The sequence below is a fragment of the Phoenix dactylifera genome, chromosome 4 (assembly GCF_009389715.1).
Source record: "Phoenix dactylifera cultivar Barhee BC4 chromosome 4, palm_55x_up_171113_PBpolish2nd_filt_p, whole genome shotgun sequence".
Lineage (NCBI taxonomy): Eukaryota > Viridiplantae > Streptophyta > Magnoliopsida > Arecales > Arecaceae > Phoenix > Phoenix dactylifera.
The window spans coordinates 17,941,164-17,965,741 of NC_052395.1; the positions used below are offsets into that span (position 1 = coordinate 17,941,164).

The 24,578-nt window shown below is 37.6% G+C and overlaps 1 protein-coding gene across 1 annotated transcript; it reads left to right on the forward strand.

The window, feature by feature from the left end:
* Nucleotides 1-1,201: 1,201 nt before the first annotated feature.
* On the forward strand, nt 1,202-23,789 carry LOC103721470 (brefeldin A-inhibited guanine nucleotide-exchange protein 5). The gene is made up of 34 exons (XM_008811696.4): nt 1,202-1,340; nt 1,597-1,736; nt 5,381-5,456; nt 5,757-6,000; nt 7,034-7,155; nt 7,226-7,284; nt 9,009-9,066; nt 9,146-9,230; nt 9,345-9,548; nt 9,679-9,737; nt 9,848-9,917; nt 10,001-10,069; nt 10,286-10,408; nt 10,610-10,663; nt 10,746-10,834; nt 11,000-11,096; nt 11,191-11,289; nt 11,394-11,603; nt 11,755-11,865; nt 11,933-12,117; nt 12,192-12,818; nt 12,988-13,405; nt 13,934-14,173; nt 14,293-14,416; nt 14,562-14,710; nt 18,465-18,821; nt 19,055-19,221; nt 19,304-19,581; nt 19,766-19,941; nt 21,001-21,123; nt 21,266-21,402; nt 21,481-21,808; nt 22,631-22,726; nt 23,126-23,789. Exons 2-34 carry the CDS (start codon nt 1,628-1,630, stop codon nt 23,186-23,188), a joined length of 5,406 nt encoding a protein of 1,801 aa, XP_008809918.1. The 5' UTR covers nt 1,202-1,340; nt 1,597-1,627; the 3' UTR covers nt 23,189-23,789.
* The last annotated feature ends 789 nt before the right edge of the window (nt 23,790-24,578 follow it).

A 24,578-nucleotide genomic window follows, 5' to 3' on the forward strand; every position in this document is an offset into this window, starting at 1 on the left:
CATCCTCATCTTGGCAAAGCCAAAGAGCTTAGGATGTCTTGATTACACCTCCTTGGTAATTTGAGCCCTTGATTACCCCTCTTTTGTAATTTGGCACATTCCCTTCGAACTCAGCTCTGCGTGTGAAAGTCCCATACGTGGTCTTGTAGGTGCAGCTGCTGTTAGCTCAGTTCAGGAAAGAGAGTTACAAAAGAAAATGCAAAAACGGAAGGAAGAGAAGTTTAATTATAATTCAAGGGGAGGGAAGAGTGTAAAAAGAAAAGAAAAAGGGAAACGAGAGAAGGAAGGAGAATGAGAAAGAGCGCAAATTGGAAGTTTTAGTGTGGACTCGTGGTATAAGTACCTTGGACCAGTATATATATTTTAGCAACAATTGCCACCTTCATCTCTTTTATTTCTTATTGAAACTCAAGTATTTTGGGATGCACCAGCCAAGAATTGAACATCATTCATGTCAAGCATCCAAGTATTCAATTATGAATAAAAATCCGATACAAGGATCTAAAATTAGATACAGAAACATGTCTGCAACTTATAAACATGTATCTTAATAAGCATTAATGTATGCACATATAAACATATATCTTAAGGAGTATTAATATATGCACATGATGAATAATGAGCGAAACATATGTATTTTAAATTGAAAAGTTTGATAAAATGGTCACTCGTCATTATGTTAGAAACAAAAAATTTTACATAAAAATGTCAAATGTAGATATATAATAATGATGGCATCATAAATTGATGATATAGATAGTCAAGCAATGTCATGAACCATCCAAGTGTCCCCCACACACACACAAAAAAAAGTTTTTAATGTCCGGAGAATAGTTCCTGGTTGCGATGGGGGTAGGGGTGCAAATGGGTCGGGCGGGTCCTGAGTGACCCCGATTCGACTCGATTTTTTGTTCGGATCCTAAATTTGGACCCAGACTCGACCAAGTTGAAGATTAGGCCGGGTCGGGTCGGATCCAGGTCTAAGTCGAGTCCAAGTCAGATGTTACCACTTCCTTTGTGCTTTTGGAAAAGAATTTGGGCAAATCTAATTTGGTCGTATCATAATTATGAGGTTCTGGTGATCCGGTGACCCGGAAAGTCATGTGAGTACAATGTTTCAGCCCAAGCCCAAAACAAAAACGAAAAGGACCGGGCCGGCCTCTGGCCCGTGGGCGCACCTCAAGAACCATCATTTTAGCCACCGCACAGGATGCTTCAGGCCGTCTCCTCGTTCTAGAAGGCGGAAGCCATTCAGATCTCCTTCCCCCCTCTCCGCTCCTCCGCCTTCCAACTCCCCGGCCGTCCAAGATTTCAACTCCTCGTCCGCCTCCGTGACCGAGGTACGCGATCCCTCATTCCTCCATTCCCTTCCGTCTTCCTGCGCCCCCATCTCTCCTCCTCTCCTCCGATCGTCGCGGATCGCCGGCCACGCTCCCCAATAAGCCACCGGAAACCCTTCCGGTGGCCTTTCTCGCTGCCCCCATGCTTCCAATCTTATGAGATTTTCTTTTGGTCGCAAGATCTTGTCTTTCTTGGGTCGTTCTCGCTAAAGATCTTGACTCTTATTGTGTTTTCCTTGTGGTGATCGACTTCAAGAAGCGGCAGGGGATCTCGCGAAGATCTCACCATGGCCGGCGCGGCCGGGGGTTTCGTCACCCGCTCCTTCGAGTCCATGCTCAAGGAGTGCTCCGCGAAGAAGTATGCGACGCTTCAGACGGCCATTCTGACTTATCTCGGTCGGTATACCTTACTCAGAAGATCTTCTCAGTCTCTTGTTTTCTGCACAGCGTTCTTTAGGTTACACATTGACCAGAAGATCTCTTGTCCTGATTTGCTTGCCATAGAATGCATGATATCTGGTTTGAATCTAAATTTCATGCATTATTCGAATTTTATGTAGGAACTAGGAGTAGATTAGGCATTACAAATTGTCACACTTCAGACCTGCTACAGTTTTCTTTGTCTTTAGTGGAATTAACTTGCAACACATGTGAACGTGAGACCACTGGTTCTTGATAAAGGAACTCTTACAACGCCTCGTGTGGATGACCCACCTTGTTCAGGTCATGTGGTTTTGCCTGCATGTTCTCGGAAGATTCTATTTGACCAACTCATAGGAAGATCCAATAATGAATGGAGGTTAAACTTGGTCCAGATATAGGGGAAAGGTTGAGGCTCAACCGTTATCAATGGAACATATTCAAGTGGGATAACAAAATTTCTTCAGTTGAGGATGATGAGTACATTGGTCATTGATTCAGTCCTCTTGTGGTCCATGAGCTAGCTTTGTACTTCTGATGGAATAAAAAACATGTATAATTGAGCCCATCGATGGAGATACTCTGCGCGCGGTGCTATAGAATTATAAATCATGAAGTGTATAGTGGTTATGAGGCCAGTTCTGGCCTGTCCTTTTACTTTGCAAGGCTTTAATTCTGGCTACTAGGGAGAGTATTGCTTAGGCAACCATCATTGGATTAGGATGTGGATCTTGATGGTTATAGCTAGTGCAATAGGTTTTAATGCTTTGATATGCTCAATGCAGACAACACAGACAACACAGACACCAAGATTCTATCACACTTAATTTTAAAATTTAAATAGTTTGCTGAAGCAAGTTTATGATCATTTAGTGAGATTTTTTTTGGTATAAAGAAAATTTTTAGTGCAGTTTGTTAGCTAATATTCTATGGTTATAAGGACTGCCTGCAGTGGTGAACAGTATAATCGCATGAGTTGTACAAGGATGACCGATGGGCTGAAGCACTTTTGACTTAAACAGGTTTCATCCATCTTCTTGAAAACAACGAGTGCTGAAGTAGTCTTAGAGTTTATATGTCTGTACTTTCGTCCTTACTTTTTGTGCGTGGGATCATCTAGGAGAAAAAAAAATAGTGGCTGTTAGAGAATTGTAGCTAGTTTGTTTCATGTTGCAGTTATGGCCTTTAAGTTAGTTGACATGGATCTTATAGGGCTTAGCAAAGTTAATAAAGTCCAATCAATTTCCCAGTGCGATACTGCAGTTCAGTCCTAAAGACTAATACTAATAACTGCTGTTTATATTCATGAGTAGTCTAATAGCTAGAACATGTACATGATACACCAATGAGTTGAAGCACGTTTACCCTAAGGGCGATCACCTGTCCATTTGAGGATTATAATGAAGACTTCATCAGTCTTAATTTAAATATTTAATTTTAGTTTGTACTCTTTGTATTATGGAACCTTTTGAGGGAAAAACTGAAAGGCCTTTAGAGAATTGTGGCTGGTATACTAAAACTCTTAAAGGGTGGTTGGTATACTAAATCTCTTAAGGGCCTGTTTGGAAAATCCAGTAGGATTGAGCTGGGTTTTCTATAGGAATCAGGCATGTTAGCTTGCCAAGTCCATTTTCTTCTGAAGGCCTATCCTAGTTTTGGCCTAAATCCTAGCTATGGGTTTGTTGGACTGCAGGATAAAGGAAGACCTATGGAGATCTTTTTTTTCCTCCCAGAGAATTTGGGCTGATATGAACCTTACTTATATAGACTGTGTAATCCATGATCCTATGAGAAATCCATTCTAATCTTGCTTGATTTTCTAAACAGGCCCTGAAGGGTTTTAACTTACCGGGCATGGATCTTAGTCGTGGTTATTTAAGTTGAAAGAAGTTTTGCTTGCAACTACTAGTTTTTAAATAATTTTCTGATAGGTAGAATTGGAAAAACTAATCATTCAACTAGCAGTTAACATGTAGTTTTGTTTTGAAAGTAATAATCTTTTCTTTTCTCTTTCTTCCTTTTCTTCTTCCTTTTTATCTTCTCATTTCTTTTTCTCTTCCTCCTCAAGACTGGAGATGGAGGTGTCAAAAAAAAGTATGAAATGATCAGTATTTCTTTTTTTCCTTAGGCTGCAATTTGTTTTTCTGAAATTCCAACCCTGATATATCATTAGCTTATCATGGACCTATTGGATTTTATTTGTTTTTTGCTTGATAATTTAGGTGCAGCAAATGTGGGAGTAATGCTTTTACAAGAGAAAAGGAAAGGAAAATGATAGTAACGAGATTTCTACTGTTTGTTTAACGCGATGAAAGTGGTTTTATTCATGGGCAATGATGGTGAGACAATGGTTTACAAGGATGAATGAAGGAGGCAAGGTTGATGAAGGTAGAGAGAGGTTGAGATATGGAGGTGGATCACTTCCCTCCTGTGTTTGAAATCTACTCTTTGAAAGGAATCCAGCTATCATTTGAAGGAAGAAGTCAAAAATTTGGTGCTTCACTTTTCGCTTGTTTCTTCCTGAGGCAGTCAAGCAGTGGAAAGAAAACCCATCATAATTTGGCATCTATTCTTTCTTTTATTATTTCTTTCCTTCTTTGTTATCATTCTGCATGCTTTCTTCCCTTCTCCTATATGAATGAATTCTTTAATTCTGAATCACATTGCCTTCATTATTCCCCTCTTTGGTCTTTGTTCTTATGACCAATACCATCTCAGATGATCTTCTATTCATTTTATTCTTTAGTGAGGCAGCTCTTTAGTTTTCTTTATTGTACTTATCAGTGTGGTCAATATGATCCTTCTTAGTCATGCCAACATTTTGTAGCGAAACTCCTAACTTTGTAAGTTGGATGGGATTGTGTTTCATTCTCAACTTGTGGTTTATAATTTTTGTCCCCAAGATGGACAAATTCCCAATATCAAGCCTTTTCACCTTCCCTATTGACCTAGACACTTCCAAGTAGACACTTCCAAGTTTAAGTAGAGTTTTGAGGCTGCATCTTGGTTGCTTAAGGACATATTACTACTAGTAAGGTAAATTTCCTTATTTGCCAAATGGCCTCTTTGGTTAAGTTGCCTTGGGCTGAATACAGCACCAAATTTAGATGGTTATTGTGATGTTGATAACTTGTCATGAAAAACAACTCTATTTTTCCATAGCGACTTGTTGGCCTTTGTGCTTCATGTCAGACCCAATTTTGTCCTTGCCATGCTTATTCTATATGCACAAACTCTCTTTATCAAGAACTAGGGTATTTACAAAAACTTAGATTATTATACTTTTCTAATATCTTTTCTAATGATTAACACATTCTTCTATTCATATGTCATATTCATAATGACACAGATTATGGCACTTTATATATTAAACCTGAAATGTCTCCTTCCATTTTTTTTGTTTACATTTCAAGCCAGTATAAGCCCATTGGTAATGCTTTGCACATGACTGTAGCATTTCCTAGATTTTTTGTCATAAATTCTTAAAATTCCCTTAGTGGATATGTATGCAGACAAGAATAAACTGTTGGCCTATGATATGTCTTTAATGAAAAAAAAATAGACATAAAGGTGAGACTTCATGTATTTTCTCAAACTGCTTTTCCATTACTTTCTTACAGATAATATGAAGGAGATAAACCGGGAGCCCGCTCCTGATGAAAAGAATCATGCAGTGACTTCAGCAGGGGATGAGAGGTTGTTCTCCAACTTATTATTCTCTCTCTCTCTTCTTTTGACCATCTCATATGCATATCACCTCTTGTAAAGTCACCATTTCTTTTATCTTTTATATACAAGGTTTTGAGCTGCTGTTTTTAGATTTTCTTCTTAGACGTTAGTGAATTTTCATAGGTAGTTGATTCCAGTCAAGATCATTCTTTTAACTATGACTATACAGCCATCATGTTGTGTACCTTAGGCATTTAACTATATCTCCTTGTCCCTTGTGATGGAACAATTTTGTGAATTTTGACTGACTAAACTATTGTCATGTAGTACCAGGGCTGATGGGGATGAAATCATGTATGAGGAAAATGCTATGGGAGGTCCACCATCAGATTCAGCTATTGATGAGGCCACTGTTAACCCCGTGGAGAATAGCGAACCTCTTACAACAGCTTTAGCATGTGCCGGGCACATTTTAGAAGGGAGGCAAGCTGAACTTGTCTTACAACCACTTAGGCTTGCATTTGAGACAAAGAACATCAAACTCGTGGAGCCTGCACTTGACTGTCTTCATGTATGGTCCTCTTGTTAATCTGATGTCTCTATTATCTTTTCTTTTCTCAAAGTTTTTATTCTGAAAGGTAAATAAACTTATAATTAATGTATGGAACTAAATGTTGCCTTTTTAATATATGCTTATGGGCACAAACTATTATGTATAAGTTTTTTGTCTTCTAAGTGCTTTTTGTTGCATGTGTCTAAGGTGAACTTAGTGAACATTATTGTGGAAACTATTAGATTTCCTGTTATATAAAAGTGCAATGCCTGTCTGAAGTTATATGATTTTTGCTGTTTTTAAGAACTTTATGATTCTAAACAAAGACTGTCTTGACTCATTAGACTGCTGAGTTGACTGGGTATGGTTCAAACTAAGCGCTTTCTTATATTATAAATTTAAGGTTTTATGCTGAAGCAACTCATCAATATAAATCAACATCATCTCCCATGCTAAGGTATGCTGACAGTCTAATGTAATTATAAAGAATGGAGGTATCTGATTGGATCCTTTCATTTCCTTCAATGCCCAAGCTCACAATAATCTGACTTGCTACTTCAGTTTTTTTCTTATTATACTTCTCTTTTTTGAGAAAAAAATAATATATGTTCTGATTTTCCAAGGGCCTAGGCCTTCCATTTCTGTTTTTAAATTTGTAAATGTGTAATATTGCTGGAGTAGGAGTTGGTTTGGACTGCTGAAAACTGTATTGGTTGCTCTTAAAATGCTGCACTAAATGAATTCCTACCTTTTTCAATTCTTTCTCATAGGTTGTGCTACCATGTCTTTCAATCCATATTCTCTATCAAGAAATGTAGGCTTCTCATTCAATTTTCTATGCATGCAGACTCTTGTAGGATAAAACTATTAGTTTCCTGTGCTCTTTTGTAGCATAAAATGTTGGAACTGTTGGATTTTGCTTTTCTACTTTCTTTTTCTTTATCCTACTACTATATGATTTGTCCATCCTGTGAGGGTTACAGGATACTGAATCTTGTGTATTAACTAATTATATTCTGGTGACGTTCTGATTTGGTTGCTGTATTTCCAGAAACTCATTGCTTATGATCATTTAGAAGGTGATCCTGGTCTAGAAGGTGGTAAAAACGCCCCACTGTTTGCCGATATTCTTACAATGATCTGTGGTTCCATTGATAATTCTTCATCAGACAGGTATATCTTTTTGCTGTTGTAATTTGATTAATCATGCTTATGATTGTAATTAATACATATTGATTTGCAGTACTATTCTCCAAGTCTTAAAAGTGCTTCTTACTGCTGTGGCATCAACAAGATTCAGAGGTGTGTTCCATTTCCTTGCCTTTTCACCTCAGTTCTTGAGTGAGGCCTAAAGATTTCTTTTGAAATTCCTTCTTTGACAGTGGTTAGAGTTTTCTGTTAAAGACCTAAAGAAAATTATTTGCCAGGGAATAAGGACTGGAATTGCATTAATTTTCTAATTGATATTTTGCAAGTGTTTTAGAGTTTTTATGAGAATTTCTCCTGCACAAGGCTTGTCCTCCAACTTTTTGATTTTGATGCAACTAGTCAATCACATGTAAATTGTGTCTGTATGTCAAATGAACTATTGAGTATGGTGGTCCTCTGATCCATAACTTGGAGGCTGAGGTCCATTAGGATGTTCATACCTTGTCCTTGTTTATAGTATTTTGTTATCTGATGCAGTATATTGTCATGATCATTAAAAGATAGTTTGGGCCTTTCTGACATGAACAAGTCACACACTGATCTATCTAAATTGACCTGGATGATTCTTTCTTGGTTTGCTTTTGGTGATGTTTGATTTAGGGGCTTAGAGGCTTTTTTCCCTGTTTTTGAAGGGTATCCTGTGTTGGTGTTCGGGAGTTTGGGTTTTGTGGTTGTATTATAGTGTTCCGGGCTCTAACTCAGCCTAGAGGCTACCTATGGCCCCACAATAGCCCTAGAAGTATATCTGGCCTTGGCATCTAAGCCTAGCTTGAAGTAAGGGCTGAGTTCAATTGGACCTTTTCCAACCAGACTATGGGCCAACTTGACAGACTCAGGCCATTGAGAGCCCAATTTGCATGGTACTTACTCGCTAGTATGCAAAGCTTGGAAACTTGACCTGTTTGGTGCTAGTGAGGATGGAATCTAGGATTATGATTTTGATGAGTTGTGTGAGAGTTAGATAAGATTTCCAAGTGGGTCTAGTAGGATTTTGAGTGGTTCAGATGTAAACTATTGCAAGAGGTCTTATCTTTAATGGAGTTTCATTAGGATTTGAGAATGATGTTTAAACTTTTCTAATAAAGAACCAAACATCCATGGTTTTGATCTTGTAGATGAAGAGGGAACAAGGCAATGTATAATATGTGGAGTCAAAGGCTCTAATTATGAGCCAGAGAGATAAACTCGAAATACATTTTTCTATTTATTGTCCGCTTAGAAATATTTTGAAAGTGAATTTCTGGCCAGTTTAATCTTAAAGGAGACAAATGAGAGGAATTAAGTTTTGAATGTTGTGTGGGAGCTGGAAGCTAGAAATTTTGAAGTGAAGGCGATTATTCTGTCTGATTAGGTGGATGACCCCTCTGAGTTGTTTAGGTTGCATCTTGGGTGTTGTAGAAGAGTCTCTCAACATCATATTGCAGAACAGTGTTTGGATATTTCCTGCGAAATGTATAGACAATTATCCATGCATACTCTACAAAAGTTAAAAGAACAAGAGAGTCCAAAGCTGGTTGTACTGTGGGTCTGGCATGCCAATATAGATGCACTAACTGGCACGGGAATCTCTCTATTTTACCATTATGACCATATTTTTCTTCTTAATGGTGTCGATTCTTCATCTCCTCAAGCTTACAATCTCTGAAAAGTGGAAACCTTTCTCAGAGAAGTTAAACTTATCCATTGTGCTGCTTTGAGAATACAGATGAATGTGTTAGCTGATTGTACGTCTTAGTTGTTGAAATGTAATGTTACATTCAGGTGGCTTGCTGTATGTCATTTTCTAACTAAGAGAACTCTGTTTGTTTTAAACACAGTGCATGGAGAACCGCTGCTGGGGGTGATCAGAGTATGCTATAACATTGCCCTCAACAGGTAGTTTACATTGGCATTCTTCCACATACATTGTTATGCTCCCAATTAATTCTCCTTCATTTTTATTTGAATGTTACAGCAAGAGTCCTATAAATCAGGCAACCTCAAAGGCTATGTTGACCCAAATGATCAGCATTATTTTTAGGAGAATGGAATCTGATCCGGTAAGCATAAGCATTTACAAATGATTGTTCTTAGCAGGATATGAAAGAGAGAGTAAAGGATTTCCTATAATTCATGCCTTTATAAATTTCAGTAAGTTTCTATTGGGTCCTCAGGTCTCCATGTCATCCAGCAGTGTTGTGCATACTAATGTTGCTTCAGCTAGCTGTGCAAACTCAGATAATGGAGAAATTTCTCTAGATGACCAAGATGAGAAAAAAATCACTCTAGGAGATGCGTTATCCATGACCCGCACAAATGAGGCATCTCCTGCATCTTTTGAGGAGCTACAAAACCTGGCTGGTGGTGCTGATATCAAGGTGCTCTATTTAATAAAACCATGTCTTATGCAACGGTCATTGATTATTTATTCATACCATTCTGGAATTATCTGTGGTAGACAAATTTTCTTATAAGTTATCTCTAGCACCATGATAAATTTTTTTACAGGGCCTAGAGGCTGTCCTTGACAAGGCGGTCCAAATGGAGGAAGGGAAAAAAATATCACGGTATGGGATGGTTGCTTAAATTTATGAATACAAACTAGGTCACTGCTCCCTTTTTTTGGTTATTTTGGTTGCATACAGGGAGCTATAACTAGTTTTTATCCTCCTTTCAGTGGTATTGATCTTGAGAGCATGAATGTCGGACAACGTGATGCCCTTTTGCTGTTTCGAACCCTTTGCAAGGTCTGACTTTTTACAACAGTGTTTCATTTTATAGTTTACCGCAATGCTTCATCTTAATAATTTGTGAAAGTCCATATCTGCAGATGGGCATGAAGGAAGAGAGTGATGAGGTTACGACTAAGACTAGACTTTTATCTCTTGAGCTTTTGCAGGTTAATTCTTCATCTTCTAAGTGTATACATGTTCTTGGCCTTAGTAACACATTTACTAAGTTGGAAATGGTAGAACTGAAGGAAAGCAAGAGACCTACATTTCCCATTATTTTCTAACGAGTTTACAGTAGAAATATAATCTTCCTTTCTTCTGAGTATTGAAGTGGTGCTTCATTGTTACTTTGAGAAATTGTTTCATGATTCTCTTATTTGCAGGGTTTACTGGAAGGAGTGAGCCAATCTTTTACCAAAAACTTCCACTTTATCGACTCGGTCAAAGCATATCTTTCTTATGCTTTATTGAGGGCTGCTGTTTCTTCTTCCCCAATTGTATTTCAGGTGGCTGACTTGTTCCTATCTATTGTTCCTCTTTGCCCGCAGTTCCTTATTTCGATTCTTGCTTGTTTTTATGTGGAGATTGCTTTTGCAACATCATTGTTGATACTGCTTAATTTGCCTTACTGTATTTGCGACAAAGGCTTTAGCTAATTGATGATATTACATATATTTCAGTTGTTTAATTTGTTCTCTGTCGTGCAGTATGCAACTGGAATCTTCTCTGTGCTTTTGCTGCGTTTCAGAGAAAGTCTTAAGGTACATGTCACTATTAAGCAGGTAATCCTTTTTCTCCGTGTATCTTGCCTGAAAATTAAGTTCTTCTTAAATTTATTTTCAGGGAGAAATTGGTGTCTTCTTCCCCTTGATAATCCTGAGGTCCTTGGATAGCTCTGATAGTCCGATCAGTCAAAGAACAAGTGTTCTCCGGTAAAATTTTCTTTTTCTTTTTGATGGCATCATTCTTAGCTTCAGTTTACTAATATTTGGCATGGTGGAAGATAACTAAGTTCAGCTTTGACCTTGTACTAATTTTTTAACTATTACAGCCCCAGCATTCCTACCCCGTAAACTTTTAATTGTATTATATTGCAGGATGCTTGAGAAAGCATGTAAGGATTCACAAATGCTTGCAGACTTATTTGTTAACTATGATTGTGACCTCGAGGCTCCAAACCTTTTTGAGCGCATGGTAAATACAACCAAATTACATGTGAAAGTTATGCACTGCGGTTTCTCATCTGATTGTGGCATTTCACTCTACTTCTGTCTACTGGCCCAAACAGGTCAATGCCCTGTCAAGAATAGCTCAGGGAACTCTGAGTACAGATCCCAACTCAGTTTCTGCATCTCAATCTGCTTCTACTAAAGGCTCGTCTCTTCAGGTTTTTTTCTTTGTCTTTTTTTTTTATTTTAAATGCTGTGCATGATTTCTTCGTGCATTTTTTTTTTGAAATACAATCCAGTTAATGCTCCATTTCTTGTCCAGTGCCTGGTGAGTGTGCTGAAGTCATTGGTTGATTGGGAGAAACTACAAAAAGTATCTGAAAAGCACAGAAGCATTATCCAGTCACTTGAGGAAGATGTTTTGCTTAGGGATCGCCTTACTGCTGATGAGTCAAAGAGCCGGGAAGATGGACTCAATCAGTTTGAGAAGGCAAAAGCTCATAAATCGACTCTGGAAGCTGCAATTTCAGAGGTAAGAAGGGCATCACCTTTATCAAGCAAAGTTTAAAAAAAAGGGAAAAGAAAAAGACTAATTTTCTTTTTTCTGTTTGTAGATTTTTTTTTCTCAAAAAAACAAAATATATTCTAACTGTCAATAAAATAATCTCTTTTACTGTGTCCAGTTCAACCGTAAACCAGCCAAGGGGATAGAATATTTATTGTCAAATAAGTTGGTCGAAAATACGGCTTCATCAGTAGCCCACTTCTTGAAGAATACTCCTAGCTTGGATAAGGTGGTGTCTTATGTCGTGGTACTGTGTTTTTAACATTTAAGGACCTGCCTAACTTTCAAATTTGCAGGCCATGATTGGTGAATATTTGGGTCAGCATGAGGGATTCCCTCTCGCTGTCATGCATGCTTTTGTAGATTCCATGAAGTTATCAGGTTTGAAGTTTGATACTGCAATTCGTAAATTTCTTAAAGGGTTCAGGCTTCCTGGAGAAGCACAGAAGATTGATCGCATTATGGAGAAGTTTGCTGAGCGGTAAGTTCATCAGGATAGTGAATTCTGTTTTCCATTTATCTTCAATAATTCTGAAAGTAATATGGTTTTTGCAGTTATTGTGCTGATAATCCAGGGCTTTTTAAGAACGCAGATACTGCATATGTTCTTGCATATGCAGTTATAATGTTGAATACTGATGCACACAATCCAATGGTGTGGCCTAAAATGTCGAAATCAGATTTCATACGTATGAATACTGTAAGTGATGCAGAAGAGCATGCCCCAAAGGAGCTTCTAGAGGAGATATATGATTCTATTGTCAAGGAAGAGATAAAAATGAAGGATGATATGTCTGATGCAGCCAAAAGCAGCAGGCAGAGGCCGGAAACAGAAGAAAGAGGCCGTCTTGTTAGTATTCTTAATTTAGCTCTTCCTAGAAGAAAGTCAGTGACTGATACAACGACAGAGAGTGAAAAAATCATTAAGCAAACACAGGCTCTTTTCAAAAATCAAGGGGCAAAAGGGGGTATTTTCCATACAGCTCAGCAGGTTGAACTTGTCAGGCCAATGGTGGAGGCTGTAGGATGGCCGTTGCTAGCAACATTTTCGGTCACTATGGAGGAAGGTGACAACAAGCCGAGGATTCTTCTTTGCATGGAAGGATTCAGAGCTGGTATACATATCACACGTGTTCTTGGGATGGATACCATGCGTTATGCTTTTTTGACATCCCTAGTTCGGTATGTTTCTTTCCTGTCAAATTATTCCATGCATTTGTGTTCTTAGATTCAGTTATCTTCATCTATGAGCATCTGATTTCTTTTTCCATTTTAATAAGCATTAGTTAGCGATGTTGGAATACCATGTTTGTGATAAATTTTTTTATCAAGTCCTGATATCTCTGTGCAGATTTACATTTCTACATGCTCCGAAGGAAATGCGTAGTAAAAATGTGGAAGCATTACGAACCCTGCTTGTTCTATGTGACATGGAGACAGACGCCTTACAGGATACTTGGAATGCTGTTTTGGAATGTGTTTCAAGGCTAGAATTTATTACTTCAACCCCGGCGATTGCTGCAACGGTGATGCAGGGTTCAAATCAAATATCAAGGGATTCAGTTCTTCAATCTCTCAGAGAGTTAGCTGGAAAACCTGCTGAGCAAGTGTTTGTAAATAGTGTGAAGTTGCCTAGTGATTCCATTGTAGAGTTTTTCACTGCTCTCTGTGGTGTGTCTGCTGAAGAATTGAAACAAACACCTGCCCGTGTCTTCAGCTTACAGAAGCTAGTTGAGATAAGCTACTATAATATGGCTCGTATACGCCTGGTATGCTCTATTCTTTATTGTATATTTGTGTGTTAGTCACTCAGTTTCTTCTTTTATACCTGCATTCATATTTTAAGGTTTGTAAACCTAAGAGCCCGGGTGCTCATGTCTGTGCTATAGTAAATTGCAAGGCCTACTCCTAGCTGTGATATGGGGGAAGTTATAACAGATGCTATAATGCAAAGGTTTTATTAGATTCTTAAAAAAAGCATTTTTTATGTTGGTGAGTTCATTTTGTTTCGAAATGTCACACTTGCATAAAAACATATTTTCCTTTTTGAGAACTGGCAATCCCTATTCTTGAGTGCCAACATTCTGCTAATACATGTTCATGCTTCCATGTGAAATAACAAACATTATTGCGTTGCATATTGATGGTGCTAGATTTACCACACAACAGTAGTAAATGTTTTTAGAAACTCGACTCCTTTTTCATCATTGTGTGATTTGAATTGTATTGTTCCATCCTCACAAATATCAAACTATGTTTGTCTGTATATTTTAATATGTCTGGCTGCAACTTTTTAGGTGTGGGCCAGAATATGGTCCGTTTTGGCTCAGCATTTCATTGCAGCTGGGAGTCACCATGAGGAAAAGGTTGCTATGTATGCTATTGATTCATTGAGGCAGCTTGGTATGAAGTATTTGGAGCGAGCTGAACTCACCAACTTCACCTTCCAGAATGATATTCTGAAACCATTTGTTATTCTTATGCGTAGTAGTCGCAACGAGAAAATTCGTAGCCTGATTGTTGATTGCATTGTTCAGGTAATTCCGACTTGCATTCATTTCACCCTAACTGCTTCATAGTTGGCTGCATAATCTTTTTCAACTCTTATTTGATACCCCAACATTTAAAACATTAACTGCTGTCGATGACCTTTCAGATGATTAAATCAAAGGTAGGTAGTATAAAATCAGGTTGGCGAAGTGTTTTCATGATCTTCACTGCAGCTGCTGATGATGATCTTGAATCAATTGTTGAAAGTGCATTTGAAAATGTTGAACAGGGTGGGTGCCTGAAATTTCCCATGCTCCAAGATTTTAGTTACTGCAATTGGATTATTTACAAAATTCAAGGCTTGTTTGTCTTATGTACTGTCATTTTCAAGTTTTATACAACTTTCCAGTGAAGCTAATGCAGTGAGTTTTGCAGTTATCTTGGAACACTTTGATCAGGTTATTGGTGACTGCTTTATGGATTGTGTCAACTGTCTCATTGGTTTCGCCAATAACAAAAGCTCTCCCCGGATAAGTTTGAAGGCTATTGCTCTTCTCCGTATTTGCGAAGATCGCCTTGCAGAGGTTAGCATAACGACTTTATACATGTTTGACTTTTGTTAGATCATCAGCAACACATCTAGTGAAATTGATGATGGCATGACTATTATACACGTCTGACTTTTTCTTAAACCAAGGTTTGGAATCTCATGTATCAGCCCCAAATTGTTCACATTATCAGTATGTGATGTGGTATGCCCCCTGTGTCTTATCATGGTTTGCCAAATCAGACAATACTTCCATGTTGATATCAGTGGACAGGGTGCATTGTATGAGGTGGAGATGATATGATATGGATGAGATTTCAAATCCTGGGTCGAACTATCGGCAGCACATCTAGAATTGACTTTGCTGATTTCTTATCATATTTTTCTTCCGAATCCAGATGATTTTCTTCTGTCTGAAAAATGCTTGCTAATTGCCATGTTTGCGTGTTTTCTTATGTATTAGTCAGTTAATCATGCTACTGTATGCGTGTTTGTTGAAGTATCAATTAATTTTGACATGATACCATTTTAAGGTTCAGAATTTAAGGGATATGTTTTGTTGGTCATGATTAGCATGCTGTAAGATGCTTCCTCTATTTAGCTATCAGCTACTTATTTGCTGTAAGTTGTTTCTTGAAGACAAAATGTAATAATAGACATTGCTGGAGCTAGTGATTATTGTCATGAAGCTATTGTTGCCCAAGAGAGTTTGTCCACTCTGCTCTTTAACAAGCAATCATCTTGCACTCAATTGTCCTTGTGTATCTGAAGTGCTGTTTTGCTTCATTGATTGAAGTGTCTTGTGTCATGCCAATATATTTTGATATAATAGTAATTGTATTGTAATGCGCCATACATTTTGAGTAGTGTCATGCTCGGATGGTTTTCCTAGTCTCCAAGAGTATGCTGAAGATGGAATTGTTTTTAACAGATTACTCTTATAGTTTATGATCAAGTTTATAAAATTTTGAATACATAGATATATGAACGAATCCTCTTAGTTATAACTGTATCTAATTGGTAAACATCATCGAAGCCACACATAAGAAAGTAAGAAACCATTGTACGATTCCAAATTACAAACTAATGCTAATATAACACTAATGAGGAAAGGAATTCTTACAAGAAAATGAACATTAAGATGTTTAATTCTGATTCTTGACAGTTACTATTCTGTTTGTAACATTAGGATTGTAATTTACAAAGTTACATGATATAAATTAGGCAATGCTGACCTTTACTAGGACAATATGCACTAAAATGCCTCCCTCAAAGATGCATGGTCTATGGCTTGTTGGTATGTCCAATTGATCATTATGGTATAATTACATTAAACCATGTTCTCGTTTAAATCATAGTAACATTATCCTTTAAGATCACATGGGGGATCAAAGTATTGTCATTCCACATTTATAGAAGAATATGACACGGCAATCTTTAAGTAACTTGACATGGTGACATGTTCATATCATTTGTTGTTATCATGAAGTTTCATGGGGTTGATGCATCATGAATACCTTTGTTTATTTTATTCAGGAAACATGCTATATAGCATGACCAAGTTAACTTACATATTTTTGTTTGATCATAAGCTGAACATATGTATTGGCCAATCTTGAAAAAGTTGGAAGTATTTCCTGACATAAACATTGCTCAGTACGTGGATCCTTGGACTGGAAACAACTCTGTAACTTCAGAGTTATGTCTAATGTATCCTTGAGTTATCAGCAACTTAACAGAAAAAACATGAATATACCCACCATTGTTTCTAAGTTGTAGTCAGCAAGTATCCTTCCTTGTAATTTATTCTTCTAGTCTAGCTGAACATAAGTATATTAATTATGCCTATATTAAACCAGAGTAATGAATAGGATTATCTTGACTCAAACCTTGTACCCATCAAAGTCACTTTTAGGGCTCGTTTGGTTCACGGGAAAAGAAGGGGAGAAAGTGTGGTCAACGGGAAAAGTAATGAGATGCCTCTTGTTTGGTTGGAGTTTTCAAAGGAGAGAGACAAAAAAGTTGTATTCCCATGGGAATATGATTCCCACATTTCATGGGAAAGTTTTTTCCATGAGAAACATCGGAAAGTTACTTTTCCATGAGGCGGAAATCACTCTATTTTTATTTTTTCCCAAAAAGGCCTTTCAGCATTAAAGAAGCATTAAAGAGGCATTAAAGACCTAATTTTTATTAAGGGCATAATAGAAATTATACATAACTTTTCCAGGAAAGTGGATGGTCAACCAAATGGAAATTTGTCACTTTCCTATGGTCAACCAAATATGCCAAAAGTACTTTCCTAGGCATCGTCTTCCTAGGAATTTGTTTTCCAGGAATCATATTCCTAGGAGGAAAAATACTTCTTGCGAACCAAACGAGCCCTTAGGTGACGGGCATTTAAGAAGTCTTGCTTTACTTACATGAAACTTAATTCATCTCTGCAACATTAAGTCATATCTTAATTCTGCCAAATGCCAATTTGCATAGGCTGCAGTCCGCTTGATTAGAAGCAATTCTCACTGTTCTTCTTCCAATAGCAACAATTTGTTTCTATTTCCAAATCCAGATTATTCTTATTTGATAATTTGACTGATTTTGAGCTCTTTTCTTTTCCATTTGCAGATGCATTTGATGGCCATCCATCTTTAATCTTAAATTTTTATTACAACATTTGAGTGAACAAGCTTGTTTGGTCCAGCAAGTCATGAATGTCTGATTTCGTTCCTTTGATTTGTAATTTGATTACTGCTGTTGCTTCTGGAGTTTCTTATTTTAGACTGTAGTTTTAGAGGGCCTCCCCCTCATTGTTAGCAATTAAAAAAAAAAAATAACAGAAAAATAAAAGAAAAGAAAAAGCTTGTTCAGTTGTAATTTTGAAACTTCTATCAACATTAATCATTACTAATGGAACTCCAAAAAGATCTGCTGTTTGCAAGATTCCCCAATGATTAGGTTAGGCTTGCAATAATGAACATTGGATAAAGCAGGTTAGTGCAGAATAAACTACTATTAATCCAAGAAAATCCAGAGCAAACTTATTCCAGCTGGGAGTAGCTTTATCATCATTATCCAGGTTTGGTGGGAAAAAGTGCACCTATGACTTTCATGATGCCCCTTCTGCCTCCGGGAGATTGTGGGTTGCAAAAGGTCATTTAATAGAATAACCTGGAATGATCTGGATTACTACCTTTTGTTCCATGATAACCTGCACCCAAACAAGACCTAATGTAATGTTCTAAGTGTTGGTATCAGGCCCCATATAAGTGGCTTACCGATAAAGTGTGGTATATGCCCCCATACACATGGTATGTTGTTGGAACCGGCACAAAACCCGTGCCATGTGTCAATATCTGGAGATAACGTAGTAGTTCTGTATTGGATTGGTACGATATGCCTCGTGCCATCCAGTATGGGTCGGTATTAAAAATACTGGCCTGATGTATCATGTTAATAATTTAGCATTTCCTTGAGAATTCGTCGAGCTATTCCTCCGTGAATCATTCAATGACAAGGAGAAATAAAATGGAACTCCGGCCTTCAATCGGCAGTTTTGTCAAAGGGGTTGCTAACTTGTTATAAAGCTTAGTCCCTTTCGCATATACACTTTAAATATAATATATTTAGATTTTGTTGGAAGGCTTTTACAGGCATGATGGGTCAGGTATAGTTTTGCTTTTGTAAATACAAGAGTATCTTGGACTTTTCTTTTTTACTGTCGACTCTAACAACAGCTGATGTTCGTGTCTGTTCTAAATCTTGAATGCTTCTTCTAACTCTTGTTTTTTCAGGGATTTATTCCTGGTGGAGCCCTTAAACCAGTGGATGCTGGTCTAGAGACAAACTTTGATGTGACTGAACATTATTGGTTTCCAATGTTGGCTGGGTTATCTGATTTAACACTAGATCCTAGATCAGAAGTTCGAAACTGTGCGCTTGAGGTGCTATTTGATTTGCTGAATGAGAGAGGTCACAAATTCTCTTCAGCTTTCTGGGAGAGCATTTTTCATCGTGTACTTTTTCCTATATTTGATCATGTGCGGCATGCTGGAAGGGATGGTTTTGTTTCTTCTGGAGATGATTGGCTTCGTGAAACTAGCATCCATTCACTTCAGTTGCTCTGCAACCTGTTTAATACATTCTATAAGGTAGCAATTATTTCTTTTCTTCTGGCCGCAATGAAATCATTTTCTGTAAATTGGAGCAAGATTCCTCTGTTAGAAAATTTCATCACCTTTTTTTTGTTAAAATCTCATGGTTATTGGTGGTATATTGCAAGATCATATATCATCATGCCATATTGTTGGTTACAACAAATCTGTATTCATGTCTGATATGCCTCACTCTTGTATCTTCATTTTTCTCGTATTCATATTTGTAGGAGGTCTCTTTCATGCTTCCACCTTTGCTGGGTTTACTTCTGGATTGTGCCAAGAAGACAGATCAAACTGTTGTTTCAATTTCTCTTGGAGCTTTAGTGCACCTCATAGAAGTTGGGGGTCATCAGTTCAGTGACAGTGATTGGGATACTTTACTAAAGAGCATTAGGTATAGTTGTGAACTACTTATAAGTTTCCAGACGATTCTTATTTATATATTTAGTTCTTTCTCATTTGATTGTTTAATCCAGAGATGCCTCGTACACGACTCAACCCCTCGAGCTTCTCAATTCATTAGGATTTGAGAACTCAAAGAACCAAACAATACTTTCAAAAGATTCGGATGCCAACAGAGGCAGCAGTCCCTCTTTTAAGGGCATCCATCATGATAGCAATGGAGGAGGAAAAGCCTTGGATCAAGCATCTTTAAGTTCTGACAGTGAAACTTTTGGAATGAATAACAATGCTACAAAATTGCGGGATAATTATCAAGAAACAGATATCCAAGCCAACTTGGAGGAATCTGAAGGTATGGTAGCTTTAAATGGTTTGGAATTTCTTCTAAAAACCAAAGTTTTGGAATTAGATCTCCCTTTAGGAACCCTGTCTGGCAGTGTAAAGTAGTGCCCTACTTGATGCCTTGCTGTGCATTCTAATCAGAAGCGTTCTTTTCATAATATAAACTAAAGTAAAATGCATTCTATATTTTGTAGGCTTTCCATCACCATCAGGAAGGGTGCAAAAACCTGCTGAAGCCGCTAACTTCCATCAAAGTCAAACATTTGGTCGAAGGATAATGGGGAATATGATGGACAATCCTTTGATAAGAAGTTTCACTTCCAAATCAAAGAGCCGTACAGATGTTCCTCTGCCACTTTCACCTTTAAAGGTACATTTTTACCAGTTTCTGACATAAAAATGGTTGTTACTGTTGTTAATGGTAAACTCTCGGTATTAGTGCCAATCATCTTTTCAACTAAATTTTAGTTAATTGAAACTCGTATGCATCCACAGATTATTTTGAGTGAACACTGAGGGGCATCAATACATTATAGGAGAAGATTGTATAACATCAATCAGCAATTAAGTTCCAAGTAATGTGTCACGAAGTTGTATGTCCTATCATTTCATCTTGACAACTCACAGATGGAAGAAGTTTTTTTGACAGGACTATTCTTTTTGTTGCTGTATTAGTTATACCTTCAATTGATGATTTTGCAGCTGGCCCTTTGCTTGCCCAAAGTTGCCTGGGCAGGTATTTATCTCAAGGTCACTGAGGGTAGTAAAGCTCTCATGTGTGCCTGTGTCTGTACGGTGAGTGTGTGTGTGTGTGTGTGTGTGTGTGTGTGTGAGAGAGAGAGAGAGAGAGAGAGAGAGAGAGAGAGAGAGAGAGATTACAGTGCATGTCATGTAGGACATGCTTCAGAGGTTGTTATCTTGGTGAAGTTGAACTGCTGCCATTGATGTGCAGTTCATAAAGCAGCAAATCAACTCTGTAGCGAAAGTGGTTAGCCTTATGCGTTTTGCTTTCTCTCATTGAATTGGTCATGCATAAGGTCTACAAAACAACTCTACAAGGAAAGGAGTCAACCTTATGTGGAAATTTTGCTTGCTCGTGCTCATTGATGTGAACCTCCCTTTTTGAGTCTAGTCCTTTTTTAACTCTCAGGACGGGTTTCAGTGTAGAGAAATTTACGTAGGTGCTCTTTATATGTATATATATGTGTCTGGACATATAACCATCAAGTTTTTATAATTTTAATCTGATAACTCAGAGACATCTTTTTAGTTCACACTTCCACTATCACATTGATGTTACAAAGTCTGGAATAGTTTCCTCATCATTTATGTTCAATATGAAAATACCTATTGGCATAATTTTTGGCTCACCTATGGATAACATCTGCTTGATTTTTCTGTTTGATTTGTCTGTTATATGTCCTTATAGATCCCTGATGCTGACGAGCCTATTCCTGATAATGATGATGGTGAAGAGAACCCAATGATGGAGACGGTCAGAGGAAAATGTGTCACTCAACTATTACTATTAGGTGCCATTGATAGTATACAGGTAAAGATATGCTTCACATATGCATAAATTATTAGGTCTATTTCTATTTCGACTGAATCACTGGGAGGCATGTAAGATTAACAAATTTCCTGCAAGATTGACTAAGCTTATGAACATTGATGACATGAATGGAACTTGCCAGGTAAGATACTGGAGCAAGTTAAAAGCCCCTCAGAAGATTGCAATAATGGACATCTTGTTGTCTCTCTTGGAGTTTGCTGCTTCATATAATTCATCATCAAACCTTAGAGTGCGAATGCACCATATACCCCCAGAAAGGTATTTAGGACAGACTTTGCTGAAACTTCTTGGTCATGTAATGGCAGGATCTTACATTTGAAACTTAATTTTGCACAGGCCACCTTTAAATCTTCTTCGCCAGGAAATTGCAGGAACTTCTATTTATTTGGAAATTTTACATAAATCAACCACAGTATCTGATAGCAAAAGCGGCAAATATGTAAATTCTAATGGTGTTCCCACTGAGAGAGCATCAACAAATGATGCAAACCATGGTGAAGATGTAAATGCAGAAGAGAAGCTCAGGAGCTTTGCAGAAGAGAAATTAGTTTCTTTCTGTGGACAGGTTCTCAAAGAGGCTTCCGATCTCCAGCCTAGTACAGGGGAGGTTGCTAGTGCAGATGTTCATCGTGTACTTGATTTAAGAGCTCCAGTTATTGTTAAGGTAATAATGTTTTTTGCAACCTGTTAGTGCTTGTTGCTATGTGGTGTCTAATTTGGTGTATTTTGTAGTACTTGCTACTTGCTACTGCATTATTAAGCAGTTGTGATTTTTCAGTAAATATAATGCCACTTGATGTGGTTATAAACACTATAAGAAAGGGCAAGGTTTTAAATGTCTTTGTTGAGAGAGAACATTTAGTTCCATTATTTGGGTTTAAGATTGTACATAGTTTGTGGTAACCAGCACTGATGAAATCACGTGTTGCCATCTGCATGATATTCTTGTATGTCAGCTGCTCATCTTATGGGACAGAAAAATCCTAAATAAGTTTTGAAGTACTTTTTCTTACGGAGTGCAACTGGTCTGTTTTTTTATATTAAAGAGAAGCTTTAACCAACAAGCCTCTTTTACCATTCTTTCTTTTTTTTATAAAAAAGCCCAACAAGCCTCATCCAGACATTGTGGGATTCTGTTTCTTTCTTTATTTTTTGTCACTATTGCCAAAGAAGTAAGGGGCAATCATTTATTACCTCTAAACTGATGTTGTGGTATTTCATCCTGGATTAAACACCTCTAATTTGGAGCATATTCCTGCATATGGTTGCCTTTAGTTCCTGTATATGGCTATCATACACTGGTGAGCAATTGAATTAGCCCCCTTTGTAGTTTTTGCAGTGCTTTTGTCGCTCCTATTGGCATGTCAGAATGCTCTGATCATCTGTATATTAAATCATAAATTATGATAATACATTTTAGTCTCAGTTGCAAGGTATTTGTGTATACAAGCATTCTCAAAGGAATTACTTTTCCTCGGTCTTGCAGGTGCTCAAAGGAATGTGTTGTATGGATAACCAGATATTCAGGAAGCATCTTAGAGAATTTTATCCATTAATTACCAGACTTGTTTGCTGTGATCAGGTAAACTTGGCATATTTTTTGCTTAAGCCAGTAGAAGCTCCAATCAGATTTTCTTTGTTAAATAAAGGAAAAATCAATAGTTATTTCTCACCAGCTACCTGTGCAATAGAATTATATTTTGCTCTAGCTTATATTATATTCCTAAGTTCTCAATTTAAAATTGACTTGCATGGCAAAGAATTGGTAGCCATGATAACTGCTGGGAGGTATGCTGGAATAAAGCTGCCTGCCCGATACGGTTACACATTCCCTCATTGCTTTTCATGCCATGGGATTAAATCATCTAAACAATATTTTGGTTGTTTATATAAAATGGCAAGTCAAGTCGACTTATATAACATGTATAGTTGAACTGTAATAGTTGAGAGTTATAAAATCGATTTGTCTGTTTTATTTCAGATGGACGTTCGTGGAGCTCTTGGAGATCTCTTCAGCAAACAGCTTACCACCCTTTTGCCATAATCGATCTTTTTATTGTTGATACATTCTTCTCTACAAGTTCTTTGAAGTCACTTGCCCCGTCCTTGAGCAGGAACTTTTAGAGACTGTCTGAGAGATGAAATGGGGCACTTGTATCTTTACCATGGAAGACTGTTGCATGGGTTGCTGCAACATGAAAACTGAAAAGCTGGATGCTGGTCGGAAACTTTTCGGGACAGTCCAATATGAATGCAAGATATACTCCATGTACTTTGAAGTATTTTCCCCTGTATGGCGAAATATTTTCTTGGTTTGTCTCCTTGGTCTTCGTTATTTCTCGTTAATGTTTTTGTTTGATATTTATTTTAAGTTGTTATCGGAGAGTTGGAGAGTATGCTATTGAAGTGGACAGTTAGCCAGGCATAGAAGGGAACAATCTCATATTTTGAGGTATCTTCCACAAAATTGGAGTTTTAGAAAAACATGGGAGGGGCTCAGCTATCTTGCTGGGATCAACCCATTTGCTGAACGTTCTTACACATGCTTTGCACTCAGATTGTCAAGGAAATTGCAGGTCATAAAAACAGCTATCCCTGTATTCATTTGATGCATATAGTAAAATTTTGAAGACAATCTTAGTTCACACTGATGCAGTTACATGATGATGAGCCGATGCTCAAGTGTTTCCATCTGATCTGATAGTGCTGCATTTTCGACGAGTGGTGTCATTGTGTTCAATTATACAGTGTATGGAAGAAGCTTAAGATTTTGTTGCTTCTAGTGGTTATTTAGGAGGTGTGCAAATCTCAAGGTTAGTGACTTCTTGGAGGACTCTGGGTTTTTGGCCCATCCTCGTTATCGTGCTTAGTCATAACCTCTGGCTACCATAATCATTGTATTAGTAACTATGGTATCTTCTTTATCCTAGAATGCTTTTCAATCCCACTTCTAAAGCTGGCGAAAATGTCAGCTGATATCTGCACGCAAAAGGGCAAAAAAAAGGGAAAAAAGAAAACATTTGTTGATATCATCATCTCAGCTCAGGACGTGCTTTTCCTAACGGTTCCATCAAAGATGGGCTGGGCATCCATATGAAACAAGTGAGAGTGAATCTTATTTCCTTCGTTATGCCTACTTCCGTGTACCATATATTTAGGAGATGGAAGGGTTCTGTTTTTGTTATTTAAATACTTTGACTGCAGGTAGGATCCTCGATATGTACTCTCGTTGTGCCAAGCCTGGGAAGCAAATTGATTTTTGTGCCTTGGCAAAATAAAATAAACTAAATCTCTTTGAAAGCGTACAAGTTTATGTATCCCTATGCTTTTAGAAAAAGAGAGGATAACTTCTAATCCACGTTGTTCTCTATTCTGGTTCCCAAGCATATTGTTTGTTCGAATTTGAGATCACCAGCGAGAACTTCGAATTTCTA

What these genes read in the sequence shown, in the direction of transcription:
- LOC103721470 (XM_008811696.4), top strand. Translation starts at nt 1,628, where the DNA reads ATGGCCGGCGCGGCCGGGGGTTTCGTCACCCGCTCCTTCGAGTCCATG. An exon ending in TGGAAGCTGCAATTTCAGAG is followed by an intron (nt 11,604 to 11,754) that starts GTAAGAAGGGCA and finishes TACTGTGTCCAG; the next exon opens with TTCAACCGTAAACCAGCCAA. An exon ending in ATGGAGAAGTTTGCTGAGCG is followed by an intron (nt 12,118 to 12,191) that starts GTAAGTTCATCA and finishes TGGTTTTTGCAG; the next exon opens with TTATTGTGCTGATAATCCAG.